Below are 23,142 nucleotides of genomic sequence, written 5' to 3'. Positions count from 1 at the left end.
AGTGGGAGAAGCGGGTGCGCGCCGGAGCGGCAGTAGCGGCGCCGGCGTCGTCGGCGCGGCCCAAAAACGGCGCAGACTACGACGAGACCGACTCGCCCTGGACGTCGAGCGACTCCGACATCAGCCTCAGGAGGTGGGGCGTCGTCACCGCCGAGAGGAGGACGCGCAGGTAATGCGATGCGAGGTGAGGCGAGGCGAGATCGGTAGTCGAGTGTAGCCAGCGGCGGCGACGCCCGTAGTTAGAGTGTAGGGTGGCGGGCGTGTTGAGAGATCTTCGCGAACGGAGAGCATCGGCGACGGCGAGTGAACGCGAAGCCCTCGTACGCCCGGGCCAGCCAATTTTCACCCTCCTTTTTCCACCCTTATTCGCCTGTCGACAGCTAGGAGCGAGCGCTCAGCCTCCTGCGCCCGTCGCCTGTGTTGGCGCAGACGGTGAGCCAGACGTCGCATGCGTCGTGTCAGCGCGGATGAAGTGTCGATTAGACGTAACGATAAGACAGGTCCAAGAAGGTGCTCGATAAAGAGGAACAACGCGCCCATCTCCTCCACGCCGACATCAGTTTTTTTCTCCCCCTACAGAGAGAGAGAGAGAGCGCGCGTCGCCGCCGCCTCGCTCCTCAGTAGATGCCGGGGATGATGCGGGATCGCACGAGGCGGCAGTACTTGTCCCAGTCCTTGCCGTACTTTTTGCGGCACGCCTCGTCGTCGCGAATCTGGCGGTGGACGAGGAGGATGGCAAAGAAGAGGACGTAAAAGTAGGGGATGGGCGTGGCGAAGCCGCAGGGGAGCGACCACGCCCACGCCATGATCCAGTCGCCGAGGTAGTTGGGGTGTCGGCTGCGGCCCCACCAGCCGCTGGTGAGCAGCTTGCGCCCGCTGGCCGTCGTCATGTACGAGAGCTGCTTGGGGTTCTGGCCGGAGCGGAAGTCGTTCTTCTCCGAGTTGGCGGTGCGGAAGATGTAGTAGCCGGTAAAGTTGACCAGCAGGATGGCCAGCGTGCCGAGCAGGCCGAGGTGGACCGGGTGGAAGGCGAGGTAGCGCGCCTGCAGGCTGTAGATGAACGGCACCCAGGTCAGATCGCCGACCGAGAGCATGAAGCCGAAGCCGTCGGTGGTGATGTCCATCTGGGTGAAGATGGCAGACTGTGGTCGGTCATGGCAGGGCGCGAGGGCTAGCGTCAGCAGTGCACGGTCGAGAACGAATGCAATGCCGCGGCGGGTCGGCGTCTTCGCGTCGGAACTAGAAGCGACTCACCTCATTGTACAGCGCGTCGACGACGTACCACGTGTGGAACGCGCACACGAGGGCCATGCTGTCGGTGATCCTGCCGCCGAGCTTGACGTACTGGTGGCAGGCGCAGCTGAGGTCGAGGAGCGCCCAGAGGATGAGGCCGGGACGCAGCTCGTTGAACGTCTTGATGTCAAAGCGGCCGATGCGCGGGTTGAGCTCGCGGCCGATGAACCAGTCAAAGAGTGCGTTGCCGCTGTTGCCGCCGAGGGCGAGCAGCTTGCCCTCCTGGAACGAGACGGCGTAGACGTAAAAGGCCTGGACGAGCGAGTTGACGACGCTGGCCGAGATCAGGCCGGGCCAGTGATCGTAGAGCATGGTGAAGCCCTGGGGGCCCTGGACGGCGATGATGCCGGCGGCAATGGCAAACGAGGCGACGAGCGTGGCAAACGCATTGATCTTGTAATCGAGGCGTCCGCCGATGCGGAGCTCGCTGCCCTCCTCCCAGCGGCCCGGGAGCACGGCCCACGCGAGCACCGTGAAGGCGTACCAGCCAAAGTAGATGGCCCAGGCGGTGCCGTCGAGGAAGCTGTCGACGAGCCCTTGCTTTGCGACCTGCCAGAGGGCCTCTGGATGGGTCAAGGGCAGGGTGGGGGCGCACCCGAGGGCGGGCGAGCAGGCAAAGTAGAAGTAGTAGGTGAAGAGGGGGACGGTGGTGGAGACAAAGAGGGCGCCGAGCGGGCCGCCAAACTCGTAGTGGGCGGTGCGCGGGGCGAGCTGCTCCTTTGTCGGCGGTTTGGACATCTTGGAGCGGAGGGGCGACGAGGACGAGGAAGAGACGCCGAGCGAGGAGCGCTTCGAGAGGTTCGAGGTTGGCCGCCTGGGCGCTGGCGTGGGGCTGCCGGGTGCGGATTCGGTCGACGTGTATCCGCCGTCCGAGTGCTGAGTCGAGGTGGTGCGGGCGCGGGTGCTGCGCGAGGGCGTGCGCGACTGGGCGCTACAGGGAGGGGGAAGCCAGGCGGGCGGGCAGGGTAGAGAGGCAGAGATAGACGTGGAGGCAAGAGGTGGGTGACGGGCGAGAGGGTATGCGGGGGCAGATGTCAGGGGGTCAGATGAGCTTCCCTCGCTATGCTTATATGGCCAGCGGCAGGGCGGGCGTGGAGGGAGGTTCGAAGAGAGAGAGAGAGAGCGAGAGGAAGATGCGCGACTACGCACCGGGTGGTAACCATGATGATATATGGCGGGGCGAGTGGGACGATTTCCTCTGTGCCGGGCTTGGGTTGGTCGGAAGGAGGTCAAGGCCGGGGGGGGGCAGCTAAGCTCCGACTGCGACGAACAGGAAGCAGCAGCGCAAGCAAGGCAAGGCAAAGGCAAGGCAAGCCAGGAACGTCGTAAGGCTTATGCAAGGCGTGCAGGTGGACGAACGGAAGCAACAGGCTAGGCAGGCGTAGGCTAGGAGCTTGCCAGCCAGGATAGAGGGTAGGGCTGGATGTATGGGGGGGAGGGGATGCCGAGGATGAGCTGATCGCGTCCGCTCAGCTGAGGAGCACCGGACAGCAGGCCTGCCTCCAGGCGGGCCCAACCGTGGCTGTAGCCCAAAAGTCCAAAACAGCGCAGCCCTCGCCTCGCCTCGCCTCGCCTCGCCTGGCCTCGCTTGGGCCTCGACAGCAGGGCCGGCGCGCCTGGCTACGCCTGGCTGGATCGACCCAGGCAGCCGTCGAGCATCCCATCTCTCTCGCCCGAAAGGACAAGGCTGCACGTCCCAGGTGGAGGCTCAGGCCCAAGCGCGGGCTCGCATGGACCAACCAGCACCTCTATCTCTCAACCGCTCCCGTCCCCACCCCCCACCACCACCACCAACACCACCACCACCACCGACGACCGCCACCTCTGCTCGCCCGGCTGCCCCCGGGCTGCCGTCGCACCCAATGCCAGCATGCACCCTCCCGACCTGCTGTCCTGGTCACCCTCGCTCGACACCTACCTGCTGAACCACCCCTTTCGCTCTTTTTCGCCCACCAGCACCGCCTCGCCGTCGTCGTCGCTGCCCTTGCTCTACAAGCTCGCAACGTCCTCGGCCACGTCCCAGCTCTTCTTCATCTTGCTCGACCCTTCCACCTGCACCGTCTTCTGCGAGGGGCTTTCACAGCGCACCCTCTCCCGCCGAGTCCAGCTGCAGCACCCCTCTGTCGACACGCAGACACAGAGCGAGCACGACGTCGACCGAGTCGCAGAGGCGGTGCACGACGCCCTCCTCGACGCTTCTCCGTCCAGGAAAAGGCGGAGGACGATCGGACTCGAGGCGACTCGCTTCTCGGCCTCGCTCTTCATCGACGCCAGGGACCAAGATGACAGCAGCCCAAGGTTCAAGGTGACCTTTGACCTCGATCCCCTCGATGCGGCGGCCTCAAAGAGCTTCCTCGAGGGTCACTTTATAGGCCCGCTGCTGAGCGTAGCCGCTCGAGCCGCAGGCTCCAGCAGAGTTAGTGCCGATGGTGGTGAAGAGACGACGCCCCTGCAACAGCAGACCCTCGACTGCCTCGCCAGGTACGCCCTCAAGCGGCGCGGGCTGCCGTGCGATCGCCTAACTTCGCCCAAGCGCGTACGCGGCATTGGCAGCGATACAGCGCGGGACGGGATCGAAGCAGCGCAGGCGTTGCCATCGCCGCCTCTGCCGCTCGATTCGGACGGAGACACCGACGAGAGCGATCTCGTCTTCTTCGGCCCGCCTCCAACAAACTGGCGCAGACCCTCGACGTCGAAAGAGGCCGGCGCAGAGACCAGCCACCGAGCGCGGGCGGCCGCCTCGTCTTCCCCGCCGCTCTTCAGCCAGACGCAGGCGCAGACGCAGGCGCAGACGCAGGCGCAGGAGAAGCCAAAGGCTAACGGTAGCCAGGGGGAGCACATCGCTGCGTGGCGCGTTCCACCGTCGCCCACAGCACAAGAGCCGCGTGCGACAGAAGCCTCGACGAGCGCCGCGGTGGAAGTCAAGGACGAACACAGTGCCAAGCGGTCCAGCGCACGGTTCTCGATCTCCCCCGAATCGTCGTCGTCGTCGTCGGAAGAGGAGTCGCTGCTCCCTGCTCGCACGACGAAGATCAAGCCTGCCCCGCAGCGGCGGATAGAAGACCGATTGCCGTCCCAGCCTACCTCTGCCCGCGCTTCACCGCCCGCTTCCTCCTCAGTCGCCACCGCCTCCTCGGCATCGAGCAGGACGGTCAAGGACGAGCCGTCGGCGGACAGCCTGGCGCCGACGCCGACGCCGATACAGACGCAGACGCGGTCCGCAGAGCAACGGGCGAGGGAGATGGAAAAGCGGCGTGAAATCGAGCGCATCAAAGAGGCGCGCGGTGCCGCGTCCGTTCGAGGAGCGCGCAGAGGACCTGGTCGGACGCGCTTCTGAGACGTCGATGGATGTACGCTGGAGGTAGGACGGTACGAATGCATCAGGCAGCAGCAGCAGACACGGGTGGCGGCGGTGGTGGTGGTGGTGGTGGTGGTGAGGTGCAATGCAGATCTCGTGTACCATTATCGAGTCATGCCCTGTCCTCAAGCGGAATCGGGCTCGATCGCCCCACGATGCTAGCCGTCGACATGTGCAGACCGATGCCGCAACGCCCTAGCGCTGCCTCCGTACGCAGAGGCCGCCGCCGAACTGGCCGGATCATCTACGCCGCCCCGGAGGCCGTTTAGTGTGGCGAGGGAAGGCGAAGAGACGTACGAGCCCACCATGGCCGGCCTGCCGCCGAGGAGGGACGACGACGACGAGTTGGCCGTCATCGACGGTCTGGCGCCCGCCCCCATGGCCGCCGCGGCCGCTGCAGCCGCTGCAGCCGACGATCCTGCCGTGCCCGAGAGCAGTGTCTGGGCCCGCCACGCCTCAACGCTGCCCAGTGGCGGAGGCGGTGGTGGTGTAGGAGCCGCGGGTGTCTGCGCGCCCGAGGTGCCTGGCGTCCTTTGGTGCGCCTGCCGCGAAGACTGGGCGTGGCCCGGCTCGACGACGCCATCGTTGCGTGGCCCCTCTATCCCAGTCTCGACTGACATCTGACCGGGCGCGGTCTGGCCCCCATCGTCGTCGGATGCCGCAGAGGGACCGGGGACGAGGTTGGGCAACGTCAGGCTCCAGTACCTCGGCCAGACGAAGCGGTCCAGGATCCAGCCGCGCAGGCGCGAGATGAGGAGCTGCTCGATCTTGGGGATATCCTGCAGCTTGGCGCGCGATCCCAACAGGCTCGACGCAGACGCCTCGAGCGCAAAGTCGGGATGGAGCGAGAAGTGGAGCTGATGCCGCGACCGCGGCGGCGGTGGCGGCGGGGGATGCCGTCCTTGCCTTGAACCAGCTGCACCACCGCTGCCGCCGGCACCGGCGCCGCCGCTCGGAGCCGGGTAGGCGCTGTGGGCCGCCGAGGGCAGTACGGTCGCGTTTGGATCCGATGAAAAGAGCTCGACGGCCAGCGTGCCCGAGAAGCGGACAATGGTGAGGCTGATCGATACGGGCAGCACGGCGAAGCGGGGCTTGGGGAAGTTGATGAGGAGCTTGGTGTCGATGGCAAGCGTGATCTGGTCCGAGTAGTCGACGTCGACCTCGATGCGCATGCGCCCCGTGTCGTCGGCGGGGCGGACGCGGGCATTGGTGAAGACGGGGTAGGCGTCGCCAAAGTCGGCCTCGGTGACGCGGATGGGGTCGAGAAAGGAGCCGGCCTTGGACGTGGAGCGGTTGAGAATCTCCTCCATCAGGTCACGCGCCGTCCGCTCCTTTTCCTCGGTCAGGTCGCCGTCGGCGCTGTCGGCGGCGGCGGTGGAGTTGTGGGCTGTGGCTGCGGCGCCGAACAAGCCGGCAAAGTTCATCGCACCCGCCGACGACGACCGAGTGGCGGAGGCTGCGGCGGGTGCAGGCGGATGGGGTGAGACGCCGCCGGCCAGCACGTCCTCGCGGTATCCTGCGACGGCCTGGGCGAGGACGACGTTGAGCCAGTCGCAGCTCTCGCTGCCGTGGGTGCTGATGTCGTAGCCGATCTTGTCGAGTATCTCTGCAAAGGTTGCCCTGGCATCGGCCTTTGAGGATCTGGAACGCCTTCCGCGGCCGCCTGTGGGCCCGTTGGCGGTGGCGGGTGCGAGCTTGGAAGTGGTGCCGAGGCGCTTTGCGTTTTCGAGGAGCGCCTTTGCGTGGCGCTTGGAGCGGCGTTCGCTGATCTTGAGGCGCATCAGGCGCTCCTTTTCCAGCGCAGTCGCCGAGTCCTCGAAGATGACGTAGCGGATGAGGAGGAGGGCGATGACGACCATGGAAATCTGGCCGACGATGAGGCCCTGGGTGAAGGTCCAGCGGCTGGCGGGGTAGTGGAGCTGCGGGGATGGCGCGCCATAGCGGGCGAGCGGCATGGCGTCGCCTCCGCCTCCGCCGCCGTCGCCGTGGTAAGGCCGACTGGATGCTAGGTCCATGTGTGCATGGAGCTTGCGTCTCGAGCGGGGCGAGCGTGCAAGGGAGTCTTTTGGGTAGGAGAGCCAAGGCGGTACGGACGGAGGGGATGGACGAGGTCGAGAGCGAAGGAGAAAGAGAAGAAAGCGCGCCCAATGGCGCCAACGCACGCGCCAGTTGGGCCCCGCAGGCAACGCGCACCCAACCCGACTCCCGCACCTCGAAACCAAACGCCCGACAGCCAGGCAAGCCAGGCCTACCTACCCTGCCGCCACCGTCACCACCACCCACCACCACAGGCGCCACCACTTATTGGCTCAGTCAGGCAGCAAGAGTGCAACACTGCTAACAACAACTCTGATTAACTCCAACCTGCTACACGCAGCTCGACCGTCTCACTCGCAACTGCCCAACTCAAACCTTGGCGACACCTCAGAGGGGGACCACGTCGGCCAGCTTCTTCCAAAAGTCGCACCTCGCGCCCCGGCCGCCTTCCCAGCTGCGCGCATCGACCAGCGTGATGTCGTTGCGCCTGTCGGGTCCGACGTAACCCGTGAAGTCGATGCCCCACTGAGCCACGGGCAGCGTCACCTTTGTGCCTCCCGTCTGGTTGATATTGATCTGGTGCGGCGACGCTGGATCCCACGCCGGCCACCGGGTCGCCGGGTTGGGCGATCTGGCACTGCTGCTGCCGCCCGCCGCGCCGGCCACAGCCTCGGTCTGCGAGATCGAGGGGTTCGATCGCGTCACCATGCTGCCCCACATGTCTGCGTTGCGCGCGGGCAGCGTCGGCGAGAGGCAAGGCGAGGCTTGCTCGTCAGTGGCTCCGTCACAAAACCCCGTCGAGGGCTGGCGATGTCACTCACGCTGAACGGCCTTGGCGATGCCCGGCGAGACCGATGGCAGCGGAGAGCCGTACACGGTGTCCACCTCGACGCCATGCAGCGCGGCGACGACGCTGTACTGGTAGTGGTACGCCTTCCTCGGCCCCTGGAAGGCATCAGCAAGCCAGTACGAGGGGCAGGCAAACGTAGCCTCGGCGTAGATGTTGCTGGCGCGCGCGAGCTGCGACACGGCGGTCGAAGCGACATCATTGGCCGTCAGCGCGCGACCCACACCCGGCGTCGCGTACTGCGTCCTTGCCGAGTCCGAGGAGGGATAGCGGTCTAGCAAGGCGGTGATGTTGTCCTGGCTCAGCGTGGGGTAGACGTTCTTGAGCCAGGATACGACGTCGGCCTCGACGGTGATGTTGCGAGGGACGAAAATGGCGCCATCTTCGGCATCGTTGCCGACCAGGATGTTGCGCCCATTGACCCTCTTGGCGCCCAGCTGGCGGCTCGGCACCGTTTCGACCAGGTGGCCGTCGGTGACGGGGACGAATGCGAAGCCCAGATAGGTGCTCTGCGTGCTCGAGACCAGGTGGCTCGACCTTTGAAGCTTGGCCGTGTCGGCCTTGACGAGGCAGTCAAACACCGCGCTGCTACGTTCGGCGCTGCTGGCAGAGTACCCAGTCAGGCCGGTTCCGTTGCAGCCCACGCTCTCGACAAAGGCGTGGTACATCCTGGTCGGAACGGCATCGCTATAGCCCCACTGCAGCGGCAGGTACGGGGAAGAGGCGATGAGGTTGCTGAAGAGCTCCGTGCCCTGGGTGCCCCCGTAGGCCATGGCCTGGAGCATGACGCTGCCGCCACCAGCGCTCTGGCCGTAGACGGTGACGCGACGCCTGTCGCCGCCAAAGCGGCCGATGTGCTCCTGCACCCAACGCAACGCCGCCTGCTGGTCGTGCAGGCCGGCGTTGAGCACGCCGTGCCGATGGACGTCGTCAGAAGCCAGGAACCCAAACGCGCCCAGGCGGTACTGGATCGAAACGACGATGAAGGAGTTGTTGTTGGCGGCGAGGATTGACATCATGTCCTGCTGGCCGTCGCCCTGGCCGTAGCCCCCGCCGTGGATCCAGACCATGACCGGGAGGTTGTGGGCATCGCGCGGCGCCCAGACGTTGAGAAAGAGGCAGTCCTCGTCGCCGCTGATGGCCGGCAGAAGCGGTGCGACCATCGGCAGCAGGCCCGTCGGCCAGGACTGCGGACACTTTGGGCCAAAAGACTTGGCATCGATGACCGAATCGCGCTTCTTGGCTGGAGACTGAGGCAGCTGCCAGCGAAGCTTTCCGATGGGCGCAGCTGCGTAGCGGATGCCCTTGAAGACGTTGACGCCGGCGGCTTCGTTGGCGACGCCGCGGTAAATTCCATAGCCGAGATCGACTGAGGGAGCTTCGTTCTGGAACAGGGGGAAGGCAGATGCGGTCCAGACACCAAGGCAGAGGAGCTGGACAAGGCACGCTTTGACCAGCATATTTGGCGGTTGACGCTCAGGCCGCGGCCAAGGCACGGTCCGTTTGCCAGAAGTTCGTCGAGGAGAAGGTCTTAGAGAGGGGAGGAGTCTCAGGGCGAAAGAGACCGAGGAGGCGATGGCTTTCTCCAGACCCCCCATCGAAGCACAAGGCGACGACGGCTTATATGTGCGTCCAAGGTCGTCCTCCAGCATCTGAAAGACTTGCAGGGAAGGGAGGAGGGAGAGGCGACGGGCGACGGGCGACGGGCGGCGACAAGACCTGGGGCGCCCGCGGCCAACCCACACGCCGCAACATCGACGACGGGCTAAATTAGGCTCGCCACGCCAACCACCCTGGCACCAGCCAAGCCGAAGCCCGCCGCGTCCTTGGCATGGCCGGAAGCCAAGCCGGTATCATGCTTGGCGACGGCTTCGCCCGCCGAGATGGCCGTTTTTCCGCCACCCGCCCCGGACCTGTCTCTTGCGTCGAAGCCGCGGCAGATTCCTTCCTCTTGTAAGGGACGCCGAAAGCGATGCCCCGCTCTTGATAGCGACGCACCCCTCTTGAGAGCGACGCCTCCCTCTTGAAAGCGACGGAAGCGATGTTCCGGCAGCCGTGGGACGGTCGAGGTCAGCTGGCGAGGGTACCCTCGAACCTTGCGCAACGGCGGTGCATCTAGTCGCCCCCTGATCGAGGTCTACCACTAGGTAGGAATCAGTCCAACAACTACGGCTGGTGCTTTGGCCCTACGGCTGCGAGACCGCAGGAACAATTCCAGGACATCACACATTCCTAGTACAAATGAGGAACCCACAATATAATAATAGGGGCAGCACTCTCGTTCGTGCTAATTTTTCTTTGCCGATATCGCCGCCTCTGCGCTCGCAAGGCCGATGTCATGCGTGGGCTTCTACCCCATCCACCCCCGTTCACCCCAGTCCGCTAGGCTTCCATCCTTAGCTCCCTTCATCTGTTCGAACCGCATACTCTGGGCACGCTGCGCCCAATGGCAGCCACCACAATCGGACCTAACATAGCTAGGTAGGTGGCCAGACGCCTCGCTGCCGACGCACCCTCGCAGTGCACCGTCGCGCTGGAATCCGGAGGTTAGGGCATCTCGATTCGGCGCCACCGCCGATCGACCGTCGGATCGAACGACTCAGGGCCGAGGGTAGGGAACACGATGTTCACTTCTCGGCCCTACTGGCTATCGAGGGTTGCCACGCGGTGACACAGAAGTCTCGACGCTGTGCCTGACTGCCTACTCCCGATGTTGATATTGGCTGCGCTGCCGCACATCCGACGACCTAGCGATACGGGGGCGTCAGTCCCGCGAACGACGCGTGAAGCGCCCTGAACGCCGCTGGAGGCCGCAGATACAGCCGCACCCGGGCGGAATGCGCGGTGAGACCACTCGACGCGTGTGGGGGAGATTGCGGTGCCCGTTTCTTTGCAAGGGCGACCGTTATCTCGTTGCGCCACCGCTGCGATCCTCTCATGGCATAGCTGCGAATCAGCCTCGTCAGGTTGGGCCGGGGAGGTGCTCCCTCCGTCTCCGACGGCCGCGATATCGCCGGTCCGAGCCCTCTTCTTCCGCCCCGCACCTCTGGCCACGATCACAGATACGAACATGCTCGCGGAACGCCCCTCGAAGCCTTTACGAAGACGATGCCGTCGGAAGTCGCAACCCAGATCCGGGACAGGATCGCTGCCACCACCTAGGATGGCCTCGGCGAAGCAGCCCTTCGTCGAAAGGTGAGTCCGCGCGCTGTCACAAGTCGAGCCGCGGCGCTGAGCGTGTGTCCCTCTTCCGTGCTACCCATCTAAGCCTGCGTTGACATGCTCCCATCCGCCTGCCGGAGATTCGGCCACTGGCCACGTCACCAGCACTGCTGCCTGATCGAGGAGAGCGCGACGGAGCGCCATAGCAGCCCCTGGGTCGTGGTTCAGCTGACCTTCTCAGCCACGCTCCGAACGTCGCTGCAGGCATATCGAAGCGGAGCTGAGCTTGCCTGATCGGCCATATCGACTCGCTATGGACAAGCTTGCACGGCTTCGACCGCCGTACAAGCGTCGGATGCAGCCAAAGCCTCTCGCCTTTGGCGATGACAAAGAAAGAATAAAGAAGGCACAAAAAAGATCTCCCAACGTGGGGCTCGAACCCACGACATTCAGATTGGTTTCTGCGATCAATCGCAGAGGCTCTGGATAAGAGTCTGACGCTCTACCGACTGAGCTAGCCGGGATATTCATGTCAGTCCGCTATCTTTTGCATATATAGACGTTTTAAGAAACGGCCCCGGTTTGCACCCAACTGGCATTTGAAGCAAGCCTGGCGGCGAGGAAAAAGGGGGTATCGACGTGTGCTGTATTCATTCCTGTATCCGCATTGCGTCCGGGGTCGCTGTCGCTGAGCCTACCCCGCTGCTGAGATGCCATCTCTGACGATCCTCCACAGCCGCGATCCTACACCATCGAACCCTCGGCATCCTGGCCTCGACGAGAAGCAGCGACCAACAAACCCACCACTCCCTTTCTGCCCCTACCCCCGCCGGCTGCTGCTGCTGCTGCTGGTGCTACGACGAGCTACGACGGGCTAAAAGGTGAGTGCGCTAGTGATAAAGACGGCCTGTTCGTTTTGCTTGACCCACTTGGCGACGGCGTTGGCAGCGGCGACGATGGCCGTCTTGCTGAGCCACGGGTTAAAGGTCAGGTAGAGCTCAAACGGCTGCGTGATCCACCCGAGCACGGCTTCGCGCTCCGTCTGGTAGTACTGCATCTTGACCGGTCCCGCGATCGGCGGCAGCCGTCTCTGCCCAGCGGCGGCGGCGGCGGCGGCGGCGGCGCTGTAGTCCTGTCTCGCTGATGATGATGTGCCACCACCGCCGCCGAGGAGCACCTTTTGCATAAAGTTGGACGAGGCCGCTTGGATCGTCCGACCTCCTCCGACGATTCCGTCCATCCCACCTGCCCCACCGCTGCCGCCGCTGCCGCTACCGAGGTATTCGGACGCGAGGTCCGTCGAGGTCTTGGTGCCGCCGGGCAGCGGCACCGATGCACCTGTAGAGAGGCCGTGGATGGCGTCGTGGGCGAGCGTGTAGAGCGTGACGAGGCGCTTGTGGTCGTCGCTGCCCGCCTCGTACGGCGCCTCGAGGCGCGTCGCCGTGATCTGGACATTGGTGCGCGACTTGTACACAAAGTGGCGCAGCCCCGCGATGCCGAGCTCGTCGGCGCTGTAGTCGCACCGGCCGACGGCGTCAAACAGACCCGCCAGCAGGCTCGGCGACGTGGGCGCCGCCGCCGCCGCTTTGGGAGCCGGAGCGGCAGAGAGCGAGGCAATGATGTCGCTGCGCCATGCGCTCAGCTCCGAGAAGCCGTCGCGGTCGCCCGTCACCATGACGAGCGCCAGGCTACTGTCATCGTCGCCGTCGGCTCCGTCGTGGCGGCCCTCGCCGCTTGCCCCGCCCGGACCCGCAGGCCGCTCGAGGAAGCTGACGTAGGCATGCACGAAGCCCTGCGGCGCAAACTTGGGCAGGCAGATGGGCACCCAGCTCTCTCCGCCCGGCTCGCGGATGGCCTCGGTGCCGTACACGGTGTTGACCAGGAGGTGCATGTCTGCCGGGTGGACGCTGTGCCGCCTGGGGCGGAGCAGCGTGAGGATGCGCTGGTTGGCGAGGAGCAGCACGTAGAGGAGGTCCTTTGGCCGCGCGTCGCCCTTGGGCGGCAGCAGCAGCGTCGAGACGGCTTCCCGCAACGGCGCCTCGACGCGCACGGGCTGCAGCGCCTCGAGAGCAAAGCAGAGGTCGGTCTGGAGGCGCGCGAGCAGGCTGCCGAGCAGCACGTCGGTGCCCTCGAGCAGTCGTCGCAGGTCAAAGTTGGGCATGCGCGCAAACAGCCGCGACAGCTGGCCGGCGCTCACCAGGCTGAGCACCTGGAGGTGCAGGTTCTCGAGGTGCATGCGCGTCGTCGCCGGCGGCTCGCCCCACGACGAGACGCAGACGAAGTAGAGGGGCGACCGCAGCAGGAACGTGATGCGCGTCCGGCCATTGTCGGCGTTGATGTGGCGCAGCCGGTCGCCATCGTCGTCGGCGAAGATCGAGATGAGCGCCTGCATGACGCCCACCTGCGTCGTCGCACGCTCCTCTTCGTCGTCCTCGAGCTCCTGCTGCCGCCGCCGCTCGGCCTCCTCGTCGGCCGCATCGCGCGAACCCTGCCGTGACCTCGACGTGCGGCGCGAGGCGAGGTGGCTGATGTAGATGGGCTTCCCCGCGCTGCTCAAGATGTAGTACTTGCGATCCGGATAGGCGCCATCGTCACCGCCCCTCCCTTGGCCATCGACGCCGCTGACGGTCGGGGCGCCCTGCTCGCTGGTGGGGATCGGTGAGGCCGGGTAGTCTTCCTCTGCCGTCGGTATCGCTTCACCGTTTGCGCCGGCATCGACGACCTCGGCGAGCGCAGCCTTCTCCTTGCCCTTGAACGACCCCGTCTCGACCGTGACTGGCCTCGCAGCGGGTTCGGCGACCCGGCTGGCGGCGGGCAAAGGCGAGGGTGCTCTGGATATCGACGAGGCCGCCTTCTCCGCATCTGACGAATGTGGCCTCGACCAATTCTGCTGCGACGACGAGGGCGCTCGCACGTCTGCCCGGTGGCTGACGGAGCGAATGTAGTCGAGGGCGTCTCTGGGTGGCGCCCGTGTGGATCCACCCGCAACCTTCTGTCCGAACTCGTTGACACCATCGCTCTGGCCGAGAAAGGGAAAGGCGTTCATGAAGCTGCTGCTGGCGCTGCCGCTGCCGCCGGCACCGACGCCGACGTTGTCCACGCGGTCCTGGTCGAACTCTGGGCGATGCGAGGCAAACAGGCCCGCCCCGTCCCTGTTTGGACCGCGCGACCCGTCATCGATGGTGCTGGGCGCCTGCTGCGAGAGCGAAGATGCGGTGGAATCGGCGTCCCAGTCATCTGGGGCGTTGTCGAGCGTCCGCAGTGAAGATGTGCGGGCGGGTGCGAGGACGTGATGGTGGGCGAAGGCGGAGCCGCGGATGTTGATCGACGACGATGCGGTGCTGGTGCCGGCTGCGGTGGTGAGGGACTTGGTCAAGAAGTGGGTCGGCCTGGAGGGCGCCTTGAGCGAGGGAGGTTTTGAGGAGGATGGCGTCGAGCTCGCCGTCGCCGTCGCTGACGCCGTTGCTATCGCTGTCGAGGTCGATGCGGGTGCAGCTGATGTCGCCGCAGTGCTGCCTGTCGCCGCGGTGGGAGCAAAGGACGAGGTGCGTGCAGCGGGATGAGGAGGCGGAGCGGCGGGCGTGGGCTGGCTTGCCTCCTTGTCGGCCATGGCGTGCGTGCGATGGCGCGCAAGGTGCCTTCTGCGAGCGAGCGATGAAGGCGCTGTGGTGTCAGATTCCAAGCTGGCCAGAGGTGGTAGTAGTGAAGGTGTGTCGAGAGCCTATGAGCGAGAGAGACCGACTCGAGAGGCAGCCAAACGGGGGTTGTGGAGGAGCAGCGAGGTGCAGCAGTGCCTCCGCTCCGCCTCCCCTCCTGCTCTGAGCGCACCAGCCACTCGACACGCACGCCCCTCCCTCTGTCCGAGTCCCGCCCTCTCGCCCGACCTCGGTCGCCTGGCCACATCAAAGGCGCGTTGCAAGGACCGGCACACGGAGGATAGATTAAAGCAAAAGGCAGTGCTGCCAGGGAGCCATCCCCAGAAGAGACGGCACATGGTATCAAGTCGCCGGACACGCAGCGTCTGGCGGGGCGGAGAGGGAGGGGATAAAGAGCATCGTCCAGGGAGCCAAGCAGCACAAGACATGGGAGCCAAGGGCGGCGAACGCCGGGGCAGCGCGCCGAGTTCACATGATGACGCACTGGAGAGAAAGCAATACGAGGGGGCAGTGGCAGGGCTCGTGGCAATGTCAGCGATCCGTCCGGCGTCACAGCTCGCGCTCGCCTCCCCACTCACCTCGTCGTCCTTGCCGCTGACCTGGCGAGCGAGGTCGCGCGTGAAGCCGGCGTTGCCCGCGCCGCCAGCCTGGAGGTTGACGACGAGCACGCCCGTGTTGCGCGGGTCGAGGTGCGCGTCGAGGCGGTACTCTTGCATCATCTTTTCCACGGCGGGAGCGATGTGGGCGCGGTGGTCCTTGGAGTGCAGCCCTTTGCCGACAATGAGGCGGAGCTCGGGCCAGCCCTTGCTCTGCCCCTCGCGCACAGCGGCCTCGGTCCGCTCGAGGGCCTCGGACGTGTAGAGCCCGTGCAGGTCGACGGTGCCCACGGGGCTGTCCTCGTTGTTGGCCATAAAGATCCAGTCGGCGGCCTCCTTGTTGAGGCGCTCCATCTGCGCCTTGTGCTGGTGGCCCTCGCTGCTGAGCTGCTTGGCGCGCCCGCCGTCGCCCGAGCCGTGGGCGGCGTGCGCCTGGTCAAAGCAGCGCGCCATGGCGTCGCCCTCGGACCGGGCGCGGTTGCGCAGCTCGAGATAGTGGGCGTCGTGCTGGTTGACCTGGTTGTCCTGCGAGTACTTGTAGTGCGGGCCCTGGGTGGCAGCCTGCTGGTTCCACTGCGGTGCCTGGTACTGGCCCTGCGGCGGAAGGTGGGGCTGCTGCTGCTGGTGGTTGTTGTAGTAGTCGTTGTTGTTGTTGTTGTACCCTCCGACGGCAGCTCCGGCGGCGGCTGCACCGGCGTAGCCTCCTCCTCCCCCTCCTCCTCCGCCGCCGCCGCCGCCGCCGCCGTAGCCACCGCCGTAGCCGCCGCTGCCGCCGTGCTGCTGCTGCTGCTGCTGCTGGCCGTTCTGTTTACCCTGGTTCTTCTTCCACCAGGTAAAGGCCTTTTTGCCGTACTTGACGATCTGGTGTTTGTGCTGCTTGAGGAAGCGTACGAGCTCGTCCATGGTGGGCCAAAGCAAGGGTATCTATGGGGGAGAAGGGAGCAGAAAAAGAAAGTGGGGGGGAGGCCTAGAGAGGAGGATCGAGGTGGCTCTCCCGTTGGGCGCTCGATCTATATAGGGCGCAAGAGGTGGGGATGAGGGGGCGTCGGTGGATGGGAAGAAGATGGCGCAGGGGGAGGGTCGAGGTTCTGGACCTTTGTCGGTCGACGGCGCAGCATCCTGCACAGCCTTCTGAGAGAGCGCCCTCGTTTGCCCGTCAGAGGCCGACCGACGGCCTCTCCGCCCACGCTCGGTCGACGCACGTGAGCCGCCTCTCCACTTTTTTTGGCGATGCGGCCGCCGCCGTATGTCGTGCGTCTTCCTTCACCTTTGCCTCCTTTCCTTTCCTTCCCGCCCTCTCCCCTCTCCTCACCAGACTAACCCCTTCGCGCCCCCCCTCTCGACACCGCCTACCACCTCAAACACCGCCATGTCCTCCTCCGACGCCGGACCCTCGGTGGCACCCCCGGCCCCTCGCAGCGTAGTGTACTGCTCGATCTGCACCTTCCCGCCCGAGTACTGCGAGTTTGGGCCCTCATCGTCAAAGTGCCGCGCCTGGCTGCAAGAGGCCCACCCGCAGCTCTACGCCCGCATCTGGTCCGAGGAGGCCATCACCTCGAACCTCGCCGCCCTCACCACCAAGCAGGCAGAGGACCTCGAAAAGGAGGCCGCAAAGAAGGAGAAGAAGTCCGAGGCCAAGGCCGAAAAGGAGAAAAAGGAAAAGGCCGTGAGTGCACCCCCCCAGCCCAGGCTGTGCCCTCTCTCTTTCATCCTCCTCTTGTCGATGGGCTCATCCCTCCTCCGCTGACGATCGATGATTCTCTTCTTTCCGCTCTTGTTCCACCTCGCAGGCGTCCAAGATCATCCTCACAAAGGCGGCCAGGACCAAGCGCAAGGCAACGACGAGCATCAACGGTCTGCACACCTTCTCGCCTCCGCTCCCGGCACTCAAGGTCGTGGCCAAGGGGTGAGTAGCTCCTCGACCCACCAGCTCTTTATCCCTCTGTTCAACGCAATCTCACGACCCTGACACCTTCTCGACCCCGTCCCCAACCTCTCCTCGTGTGTCCGCGCGCGCGCACTGGCAGGCTCTCGTCGCGCCTCGCAACGGGCGCCTCGGTCTCGCGCTCGGTGCAGAACCCAAACGTCGACGAAATCGTCATCCAGGGCGACGTGGCAGACGAGGTCAAGCAGCTCATCGTCTCGCGCACAAAGCCCTTCCACGAGCTGCCCCCCGAGTCGGCCGGCGGCGTCGCGGCCAAAAACATTGTCATCGAAGAGGAAAAGAAGATGGCAAAGAAGACGGCCGCAGCTGCTGCCGGCGGCGCTGCCGGCGAAGAGGCTGCCTAGAACCACCAATGCCGTCCCGGACCTTATTCATCACTACTAGCAGCAATGATGACATCCCGTGCTTCGTGCAAGCCTCACAGACTGATGCTGAGGCTGAGTAGAGAGTCTCATTGGATGTCTTCCGAGGACACGGCCGTGCGGGAAGGACTGAGAGAGGTGGCGCTAAATGGCCCGCAACGACGCAGGTCCCACGGCGATCAGATGTAGACGGCGCCGAGGTCGGTGAGGGCCTCGAACGGCTCCTCGGGCGTCTTGACCTGGAGGTCATAGGTGCGTCCCGTCCTGTCGGCGCCGTTGAGGACCGAGATGAGGGTCCACCACGCCTGCCACCCAATGGCGGGCACAATGATCTGGCCTTCGCGGATCGTCGTCAGCCACCGCTTCCACTCGGCGCTGCTCCAGCATCCGTTCTCGTCCGGGTTGGGGCACAGCTTCGTCCGATCCTGCGTCCCCTCGCTCGGCTGGTAGGAGCGCGCAGACGGGACAATGGCTGAGCCCGGTGGCGGGAAGCGCTCGGCCACCAGCGGCGACTTGAAGACGCACATCTCGAGGTAGTCGAGCTCCCACGCCGACGCGTGCACCCAGTCTGACCGCTGCACCTGCCCGAGCATGTGCGATAGCGAGTCGCTTCCGATGGCTGAGGGGGAAGGCGGAAATGGGAGACATGGGAAGGCGACCACAGGTCAGCATTCGGCGCCTCGGATGATCGTCGGCAGAGTCAGACTCACTGAGAGCAGTGGCAAAGTGGCGGGCATCGAGCTTCTGCCTTGACCACGAGTAGTCCTCAAACTCTTCGCCATCTGGACCCGCCGGCAAGCCTTCAGGGATGCCCCCTCGCCGTCGGAAGCCGTAGCGCCGGTCGACGAGGTCCCGCAGCACGCACTCGGGCACCACCTCGACGGCCGACTGCTTGTGCTGCTGTTGGTGCGACTGCTGCTGCTGCTGCTGCCGTCGCGCCATCCTCGCCCCGAAAGACGATCCACTGATGCTCGACGATCGACCGAGCTTTGCAGAACCCGACTCTGGCGAGCCAAACACAGCAGGGACCTGTAGCTGCCGAGGCGACAGGCACGGCTGCAGGTCGACATCTGTCGCAGCTCCGGGGTCGGAAAGGATCGACGCGGTGCGGAACGCTTCAGCGCCTGCAGCAGCGGTGCCAGCATCGATGTCGATCTTGGCCTCGACCGGGTCGAGGCCGTTCGACTGCGTGTCCGGGGCCGCTACCGCTGCGGAGGCAGGTGCTCGCGGCGTTGGCTCAACGCCGATCTCGTGCGCCAGCCCGGCTCGGACCCGCGTGGTCTCATAGTCCTGGATCCAGCCCTGGATGCTCCGAGCGAGGTTCATCCAGTCCTGCCACGTCCGTCCCTCTTCGCTGTGCTGGCCGAGCAGATCCTTGAGCGTCGTCAGAGCGTAGGGCGCAGGACCATTGGCGTGGGCATTGGCATTGGGCGCAACCGTGGCCTCAGGGCCGCCGTTGCCCGTCGCGATGCCGGCATTTTGGGTCCCAGCTGTGGCGGGTTGTGCCGCGCCGTGGACATCATCGACGAGGTTGAGGCGCTCGCCAATCGACGTCGAAAACGAGTCAAGCTCGCTCCGAGTGGACGCGGTGGTGTCGACCGACGGCGGGATGGGCTCCTCGCCGTGCGGCGCCGCTTCGTCTGCGCTAGCCACGCCCGTCCTCCATGCCAGGACCGTGCGTTCGTGCCGCTTGTTGGCCTCGTCGAGGGCCGCAGCGCGACCAAGGGGAGCGTAGCTGCCCTCTGCAGCCGATCGGCTGCCGCGTCCGTAGCAGAGTTGCATGATGCCCTCCCAGCCGAGCGCCTGCCCGAGCGCGCACGAGATGCTGACAGGCAGCGGATCGACCTCGCCGCAGGGCCACCAAGGCTCGACCGAGTGTCGGTTGCCATCGTCGCCGCTCGAAGCGCCATGGGCGTCGGATCGCGCGAAAGGGTTGGGCGACCTTTCGAGGTCAAAGGATCGCTCCTTGATCGAGGGCGTCGACGGGACCGACGACGTCTTGGGTCGCACCTGCGGGCCAGCGCCAGATCCTGACGGCGTCGTGTTGCCGCTGGCCTCCGGTCGCTTGCCCCGCGCCTTGTCGCTCATCCACTGCGGCTGCGCGTCCATCTCGTTTCTCGGTGTGGTTGCTGGTCCTCCTTCGGCTGCCGCGAGGGAGGAGTTCGAGCCTTCGTCGGCCTGCCTCTGTTCCCCGGCCGCCTCGGCCAGACGCAGCGCCATCTCGCTGGCGGCGCGAAGCAGGCTGATAAAGTCGCGACCGTCTGCCAGCATCCGGTCCTGGGCCTCTCGGGCCTCGTCCGACGGCTCGACGTCGCCGAGCGCCGAGATCGAGCGGGCATCGATGCTGGAGCGCGTGGTGAAACGCTCGATCTCGAAGGTGCCATCCTCGCGCACCGGGCCCAGGTCGGGTTCCATCGAGATGGCGCTTTGCAAGAGGCCTGCACGGCCGGAGCTGCCGTTCGAGCTGCGCCGCCTCGACAGCTGTGCCGGTTCCCCAAGCTGACGGTGCGACGAGCCTCGTCTTGCCACTCGAGCCGACGCTGCTCCGCCCTCGCCCTCTGCGCCCGCTTCCCCGTCCTCCTCTTCAGCCAGGTCGAGCGCCTCGTCATCGTTGTCGCCTTCGTCTTCGTCGCCACTGTGGCCCCGGTTAAAACTGCCGTTGGCACGGAGGTGGCTCAAGCCTGACGGCACTCGCTTGGCATGCGCCAAATGAGAGCCGCCCTGCTCTGACGGAGCATGCTGGGAGGATGCTTCGCTTCCTGTGCCGTCCCTGCTGTCGATGGTATCGCTCCGCTCGGTGGTGGAGCGCTTCCGCAGTCCGAAATCGAGCAGCTTGGACATCATCGAGGGCCGTCGCGTAGCCTTGCCGCTAGCGCCGCCCGCGCTCGAGCCGCCGGGTGGGCCAGCGCCAGCGAGGCTCGTCGAGCTTCCTTTCCGCCTCGCTGTCGGCGACGACGGCGTCTCGACGCCAGCATGGTTCGAGTCGTGCATCTCGTCGCTGAGGCCTCCAAACGACCTCGAGCTTATGGGGCTGATGGCCTGAGCTAGGTCCTGGCCGCCCGCGAGAGCGGCTCCTTCGTACCGGCCCGACGGCGCCCGGCTCGGCACCCGCTCGATCGAAGACGCTTCCGATGGATCAGAGACTCTGCGCGGATGGGATGATGCGCCGCTCTGTCTGCGCGCAGATCTTGGCGGATGCGGTGCGAGACCGACGCTGTGCAGGTCGAGGCGGACGTTGAAGCGCACCGTCTTGACCGACTGACCGCCCTTGCCGGCACCGGTCGGGGTGACGCTCGATGCGGCGACGGGCACGGAGACGCACTCTGCGTTGCCAGTACCTTGCGTCCTGACAAACTGAATCTCGGAAGCTGCATAGTAGGCCTTGGGCTGGGGAAGGGATCCGTCACGCGAATGGCTCGACTGCACCTCGTCGTCGGAGAAGTCGCCATGAGAGGCGCCGGCGCTCTCGCCAGTGTTTTTGCGCAACCAGCCGAGCTTCAAGGCGGCCGCGCCGCCGATGCTCTGCGCGAACGAGGCCTTTCTGCCGTCGGCGGCGGCCTGGCTGCTCCTGCGCGTTGGCGGCGCAAAAGCGGTGCTGCGCGATGCGCTGCGGAGGCGCCTGGTCGGGCTCGAGGGCTTCTTGGGCGGCGGATCGGCGCCAATCAGCCTGCCGCTGTCATCGTATCGAGCGTCGAAGAACTCGCGCAGGTTCTTGAAAGAGGGATCGTCGTCGGCCCTGGCCAGCAGCGCGATGAGGTCGGACCAGGGCGCAACGGCGTCCAGGGCGTTGGTGTGCTGCAGCAGGAACGAGATGGTGTGTACGGGGTGCGGCGGGTGGCGCGAGACGATGGGCTCGAGAAAGGTGTTTGCGCCGACGCGGAAGTCGTCATTGCCGGGCTCCTGATCGTCGTCGTGGTGCGCTGCGACGTAGTCGAGCGTAGGCAGGGGCTCGAGCTGGAGCGCAAACGCCAGCGTGAAGAGCTGGTGGAGCGCCATGGCCGACGTCGGAGCGGCCACTCGGCCTGTGACGACGGGCTGAGCGGGTGACGACTGGCGAGCGTCTACGAGCGCGGCTGGTGCAGGGAGCGGGCCTTCTGGGGCCGTCACCTGGTGCACTGGACGAGATCGTGTGCGGCGAGGTCGAGAGCGCGGACAGTGGGACGCATGCAGATGAGACGAGGGGACGAATGGACGCCGCAGAAGCTCGACGGTAGGATGTGTGCAGTCGGAATGGATGGGCGAGGCTCAGATGCGAATGCGAGGGTGGGGCCAGGGCGAGGCGAGGCGAGGCGAGGCGATGATACGAAGCTGGCCAGACGAGGTCGATGATGCATGGGCCGAGGTATGTGTGTGATGTTCTGCGTCGAGAGAGCCAGGCGGAATGTGGATGCGGAGCGGTGCGGTGGTCAACGAGCGGAGCGCATGGCAGAACAAATGGCGAGGAAGCGTCGTCGGATGGAAGCCAAGAAGAGTTCGGGGAGATGGTGGAAGCTCGGTGAGTGCTTGGGGAGGGTCGGGGCAGCGTGCGTGTTGGCGGGCCAGGCAGGCAGGGCAGGTGGAGTGGGAAGCTTAGCTTGCTAGCCAAGAAGCAGCGGCGGATCAGCCAGGGCGAAAGGCTCAACCCTTGCCTGCGGGCCTGCCCAGGTGGCCTGGCCACGCCACGCCCTTGCGCCACGCCGCTGGCTGGCTAGGCTGGCGAGGCTGGCTGCACGCCCATGCCGCCCTGCTTTGCCCTGCCTGCTTTTGGCCGGCCACACGCAAGCAAGCAAGCAAGCAGCAAGCGGCCTGGGCCGATGCATGCGCCCCTTAGCTTCTTTGGCCGCCGGTTCGCAGCGCAGTCTTCTAGCTCAGCTAGCAGCTACACAGCTTGGCAGGCGGGGGCGACCGATGTACATATGTCCTTCATACGTAATTCCGCCTCGCGACGCCATCGCTTGGCCAGCTCGCCTGCTCTGGCCTGGCCTGGCCAGCCTGCTCGGCAGCACCGCCCGGCAAACACAAAAGGCGGGGCAGGCCACCAACACGATTATTGTCGTCGCCGTCGTTCTATGCTGGCGCTCGAACCGCAAACACGCTCTCGGTCTGATCGGCGTACGGCCAGGCCAGGTCAGACCAGACGATCCTTTTGTATGTGTTGGCTGTGGCGAGGTGACACCCACACAAGTCGCCGACTCTTGCTTGCCGGTCAAGTTCTGTACTGACCCAGGCTCCGGCTCCTTTGTGCGCCATGCCGTCGCCTCGACTTTTCGGTCAACAACCGTTCCGCTGAGGTCGATGTTGTGGTGCGTCAAAGTCAGAAGAGTCGGCCCAGGACGCAGCGCTGCGGTGTTGCGCCCTAGCCTTTTGGCCGACGCTGCTGCCAAAAATACCACCCCAGCAGAATGGCCCTGGGCAGAAAAGCCGAGGACAGGCAGGTGACTAGAGATCACAGATCGAGGTCTGCCCGCGTGTCTGCCCTCGTCGGCGGACGGCAGGCGGGCCCTGGTGGCACGCACGCGAGCCTCAGCTTGCTTGATTCGTTGCGTCGCACCACGTCGCACCACGTCGCACCACGCCGCACTCGACCTGCCAGCTTCTGCAACCGTAACCATGCAGCGGCAGACGACCAGGCCGATCAACCTACATCGAGCCACAGGGGCGATCCAGACGACGGCAATCCACCACGGCCCATCGTGATTCGACGTCGAATTCAACACGGGCCGGCGGATTATACCGTGGAAGCGATCACGACAAACGGCGACCAGAGCGCATCAGGTACGAGATCGCGACCGGAAATCAGACAAGAGAAGACGAGCGAAACCGTTGCAGAAGACACGGGGCGCGAGGTCGAGACTCGAAACGGACCGACGGCAAGAGGTGTACAGGCTAGGCGTGGCGATGGTGTGG

General features: G+C 65.5%; 9 protein-coding genes across 9 annotated transcripts in view; 3 read left to right on the top strand and 6 right to left on the bottom strand.

Annotated features, from left to right (window-relative positions):
• PFL1_01227 (uncharacterized protein) overlaps positions 1-173 on the top strand; it is a gene marked incomplete at both ends in the record, with an annotated part of 3,625 nt that extends 3,452 nt beyond the window's left edge. The window contains one exon of the mRNA XM_007878730.1: positions 34-173. Within this exon, the coding sequence (XP_007876921.1) occupies positions 34-173 (140 nt within the window). The remainder of the gene's footprint in view (positions 1-33) is intronic.
• Positions 174-617: 444 nt separating this feature from the next.
• PFL1_01226 (uncharacterized protein) lies at positions 618-2,456 on the bottom strand (the record flags this gene model as incomplete). The annotated part of the gene is made up of 3 exons (XM_007878729.1): positions 618-1,142; positions 1,255-2,224; positions 2,443-2,456. The coding sequence occupies 3 exons, from the start codon at positions 2,454-2,456 to the stop codon at positions 618-620; spliced, it is 1,509 nt and encodes a 502-aa protein (XP_007876920.1).
• A 707-nt stretch (positions 2,457-3,163) lies between these two features.
• PFL1_01225 (uncharacterized protein) lies at positions 3,164-4,630 on the top strand (the record flags this gene model as incomplete). Its single annotated transcript, XM_007878728.1, has 1 exon — positions 3,164-4,630. One exon carries the CDS (start codon positions 3,164-3,166, stop codon positions 4,628-4,630), a length of 1,467 nt encoding a protein of 488 aa, XP_007876919.1.
• Positions 4,631-4,809: 179 nt separating this feature from the next.
• On the bottom strand, positions 4,810-6,666 carry PFL1_01224 (uncharacterized protein; the record flags this gene model as incomplete). The annotated part of the gene is made up of 2 exons (XM_007878727.1): positions 4,810-6,038; positions 6,081-6,666. The coding sequence occupies 2 exons, from the start codon at positions 6,664-6,666 to the stop codon at positions 4,810-4,812; spliced, it is 1,815 nt and encodes a 604-aa protein (XP_007876918.1).
• An 835-nt stretch (positions 6,667-7,501) lies between these two features.
• On the bottom strand, positions 7,502-9,187 carry PFL1_01223 (uncharacterized protein; the record flags this gene model as incomplete). Its single annotated transcript, XM_007878726.1, has 1 exon — positions 7,502-9,187. The coding sequence occupies one exon, from the start codon at positions 9,185-9,187 to the stop codon at positions 7,502-7,504; it is 1,686 nt and encodes a 561-aa protein (XP_007876917.1).
• Positions 9,188-11,571: 2,384 nt separating this feature from the next.
• Positions 11,572-14,307, bottom strand: PFL1_01222 (uncharacterized protein; the record flags this gene model as incomplete). The annotated part of the gene is made up of 1 exon (XM_007878725.1): positions 11,572-14,307. One exon carries the CDS (start codon positions 14,305-14,307, stop codon positions 11,572-11,574), a length of 2,736 nt encoding a protein of 911 aa, XP_007876916.1.
• A 514-nt stretch (positions 14,308-14,821) lies between these two features.
• Positions 14,822-15,852, bottom strand: PFL1_01221 (uncharacterized protein; the record flags this gene model as incomplete). The annotated part of the gene is made up of 2 exons (XM_007878724.1): positions 14,822-14,836; positions 14,932-15,852. 2 exons carry the CDS (start codon positions 15,850-15,852, stop codon positions 14,822-14,824), a joined length of 936 nt encoding a protein of 311 aa, XP_007876915.1.
• Positions 15,853-16,318: 466 nt separating this feature from the next.
• On the top strand, positions 16,319-17,238 carry PFL1_01220 (uncharacterized protein; the record flags this gene model as incomplete). The annotated part of the gene is made up of 3 exons (XM_007878723.1): positions 16,319-16,615; positions 16,740-16,855; positions 16,977-17,238. The coding sequence occupies 3 exons, from the start codon at positions 16,319-16,321 to the stop codon at positions 17,236-17,238; spliced, it is 675 nt and encodes a 224-aa protein (XP_007876914.1).
• A 197-nt stretch (positions 17,239-17,435) lies between these two features.
• PFL1_01219 (uncharacterized protein) lies at positions 17,436-21,252 on the bottom strand (the record flags this gene model as incomplete). Its single annotated transcript, XM_007878722.1, has 2 exons — positions 17,436-17,875; positions 17,967-21,252. 2 exons carry the CDS (start codon positions 21,250-21,252, stop codon positions 17,436-17,438), a joined length of 3,726 nt encoding a protein of 1,241 aa, XP_007876913.1.
• Between the last annotated feature and the right edge of the window lie 1,890 nt (positions 21,253-23,142).

Source organism: Pseudozyma flocculosa, assembly GCF_000417875.1.
Source record: "Pseudozyma flocculosa PF-1 unplaced genomic scaffold scaffold00003, whole genome shotgun sequence".
Lineage (NCBI taxonomy): Eukaryota > Fungi > Basidiomycota > Ustilaginomycetes > Ustilaginales > Ustilaginaceae > Pseudozyma > Pseudozyma flocculosa.
Note: the sequence above shows the minus strand (reverse complement) of the source record. Positions and strands in the feature narration are given on the sequence as shown.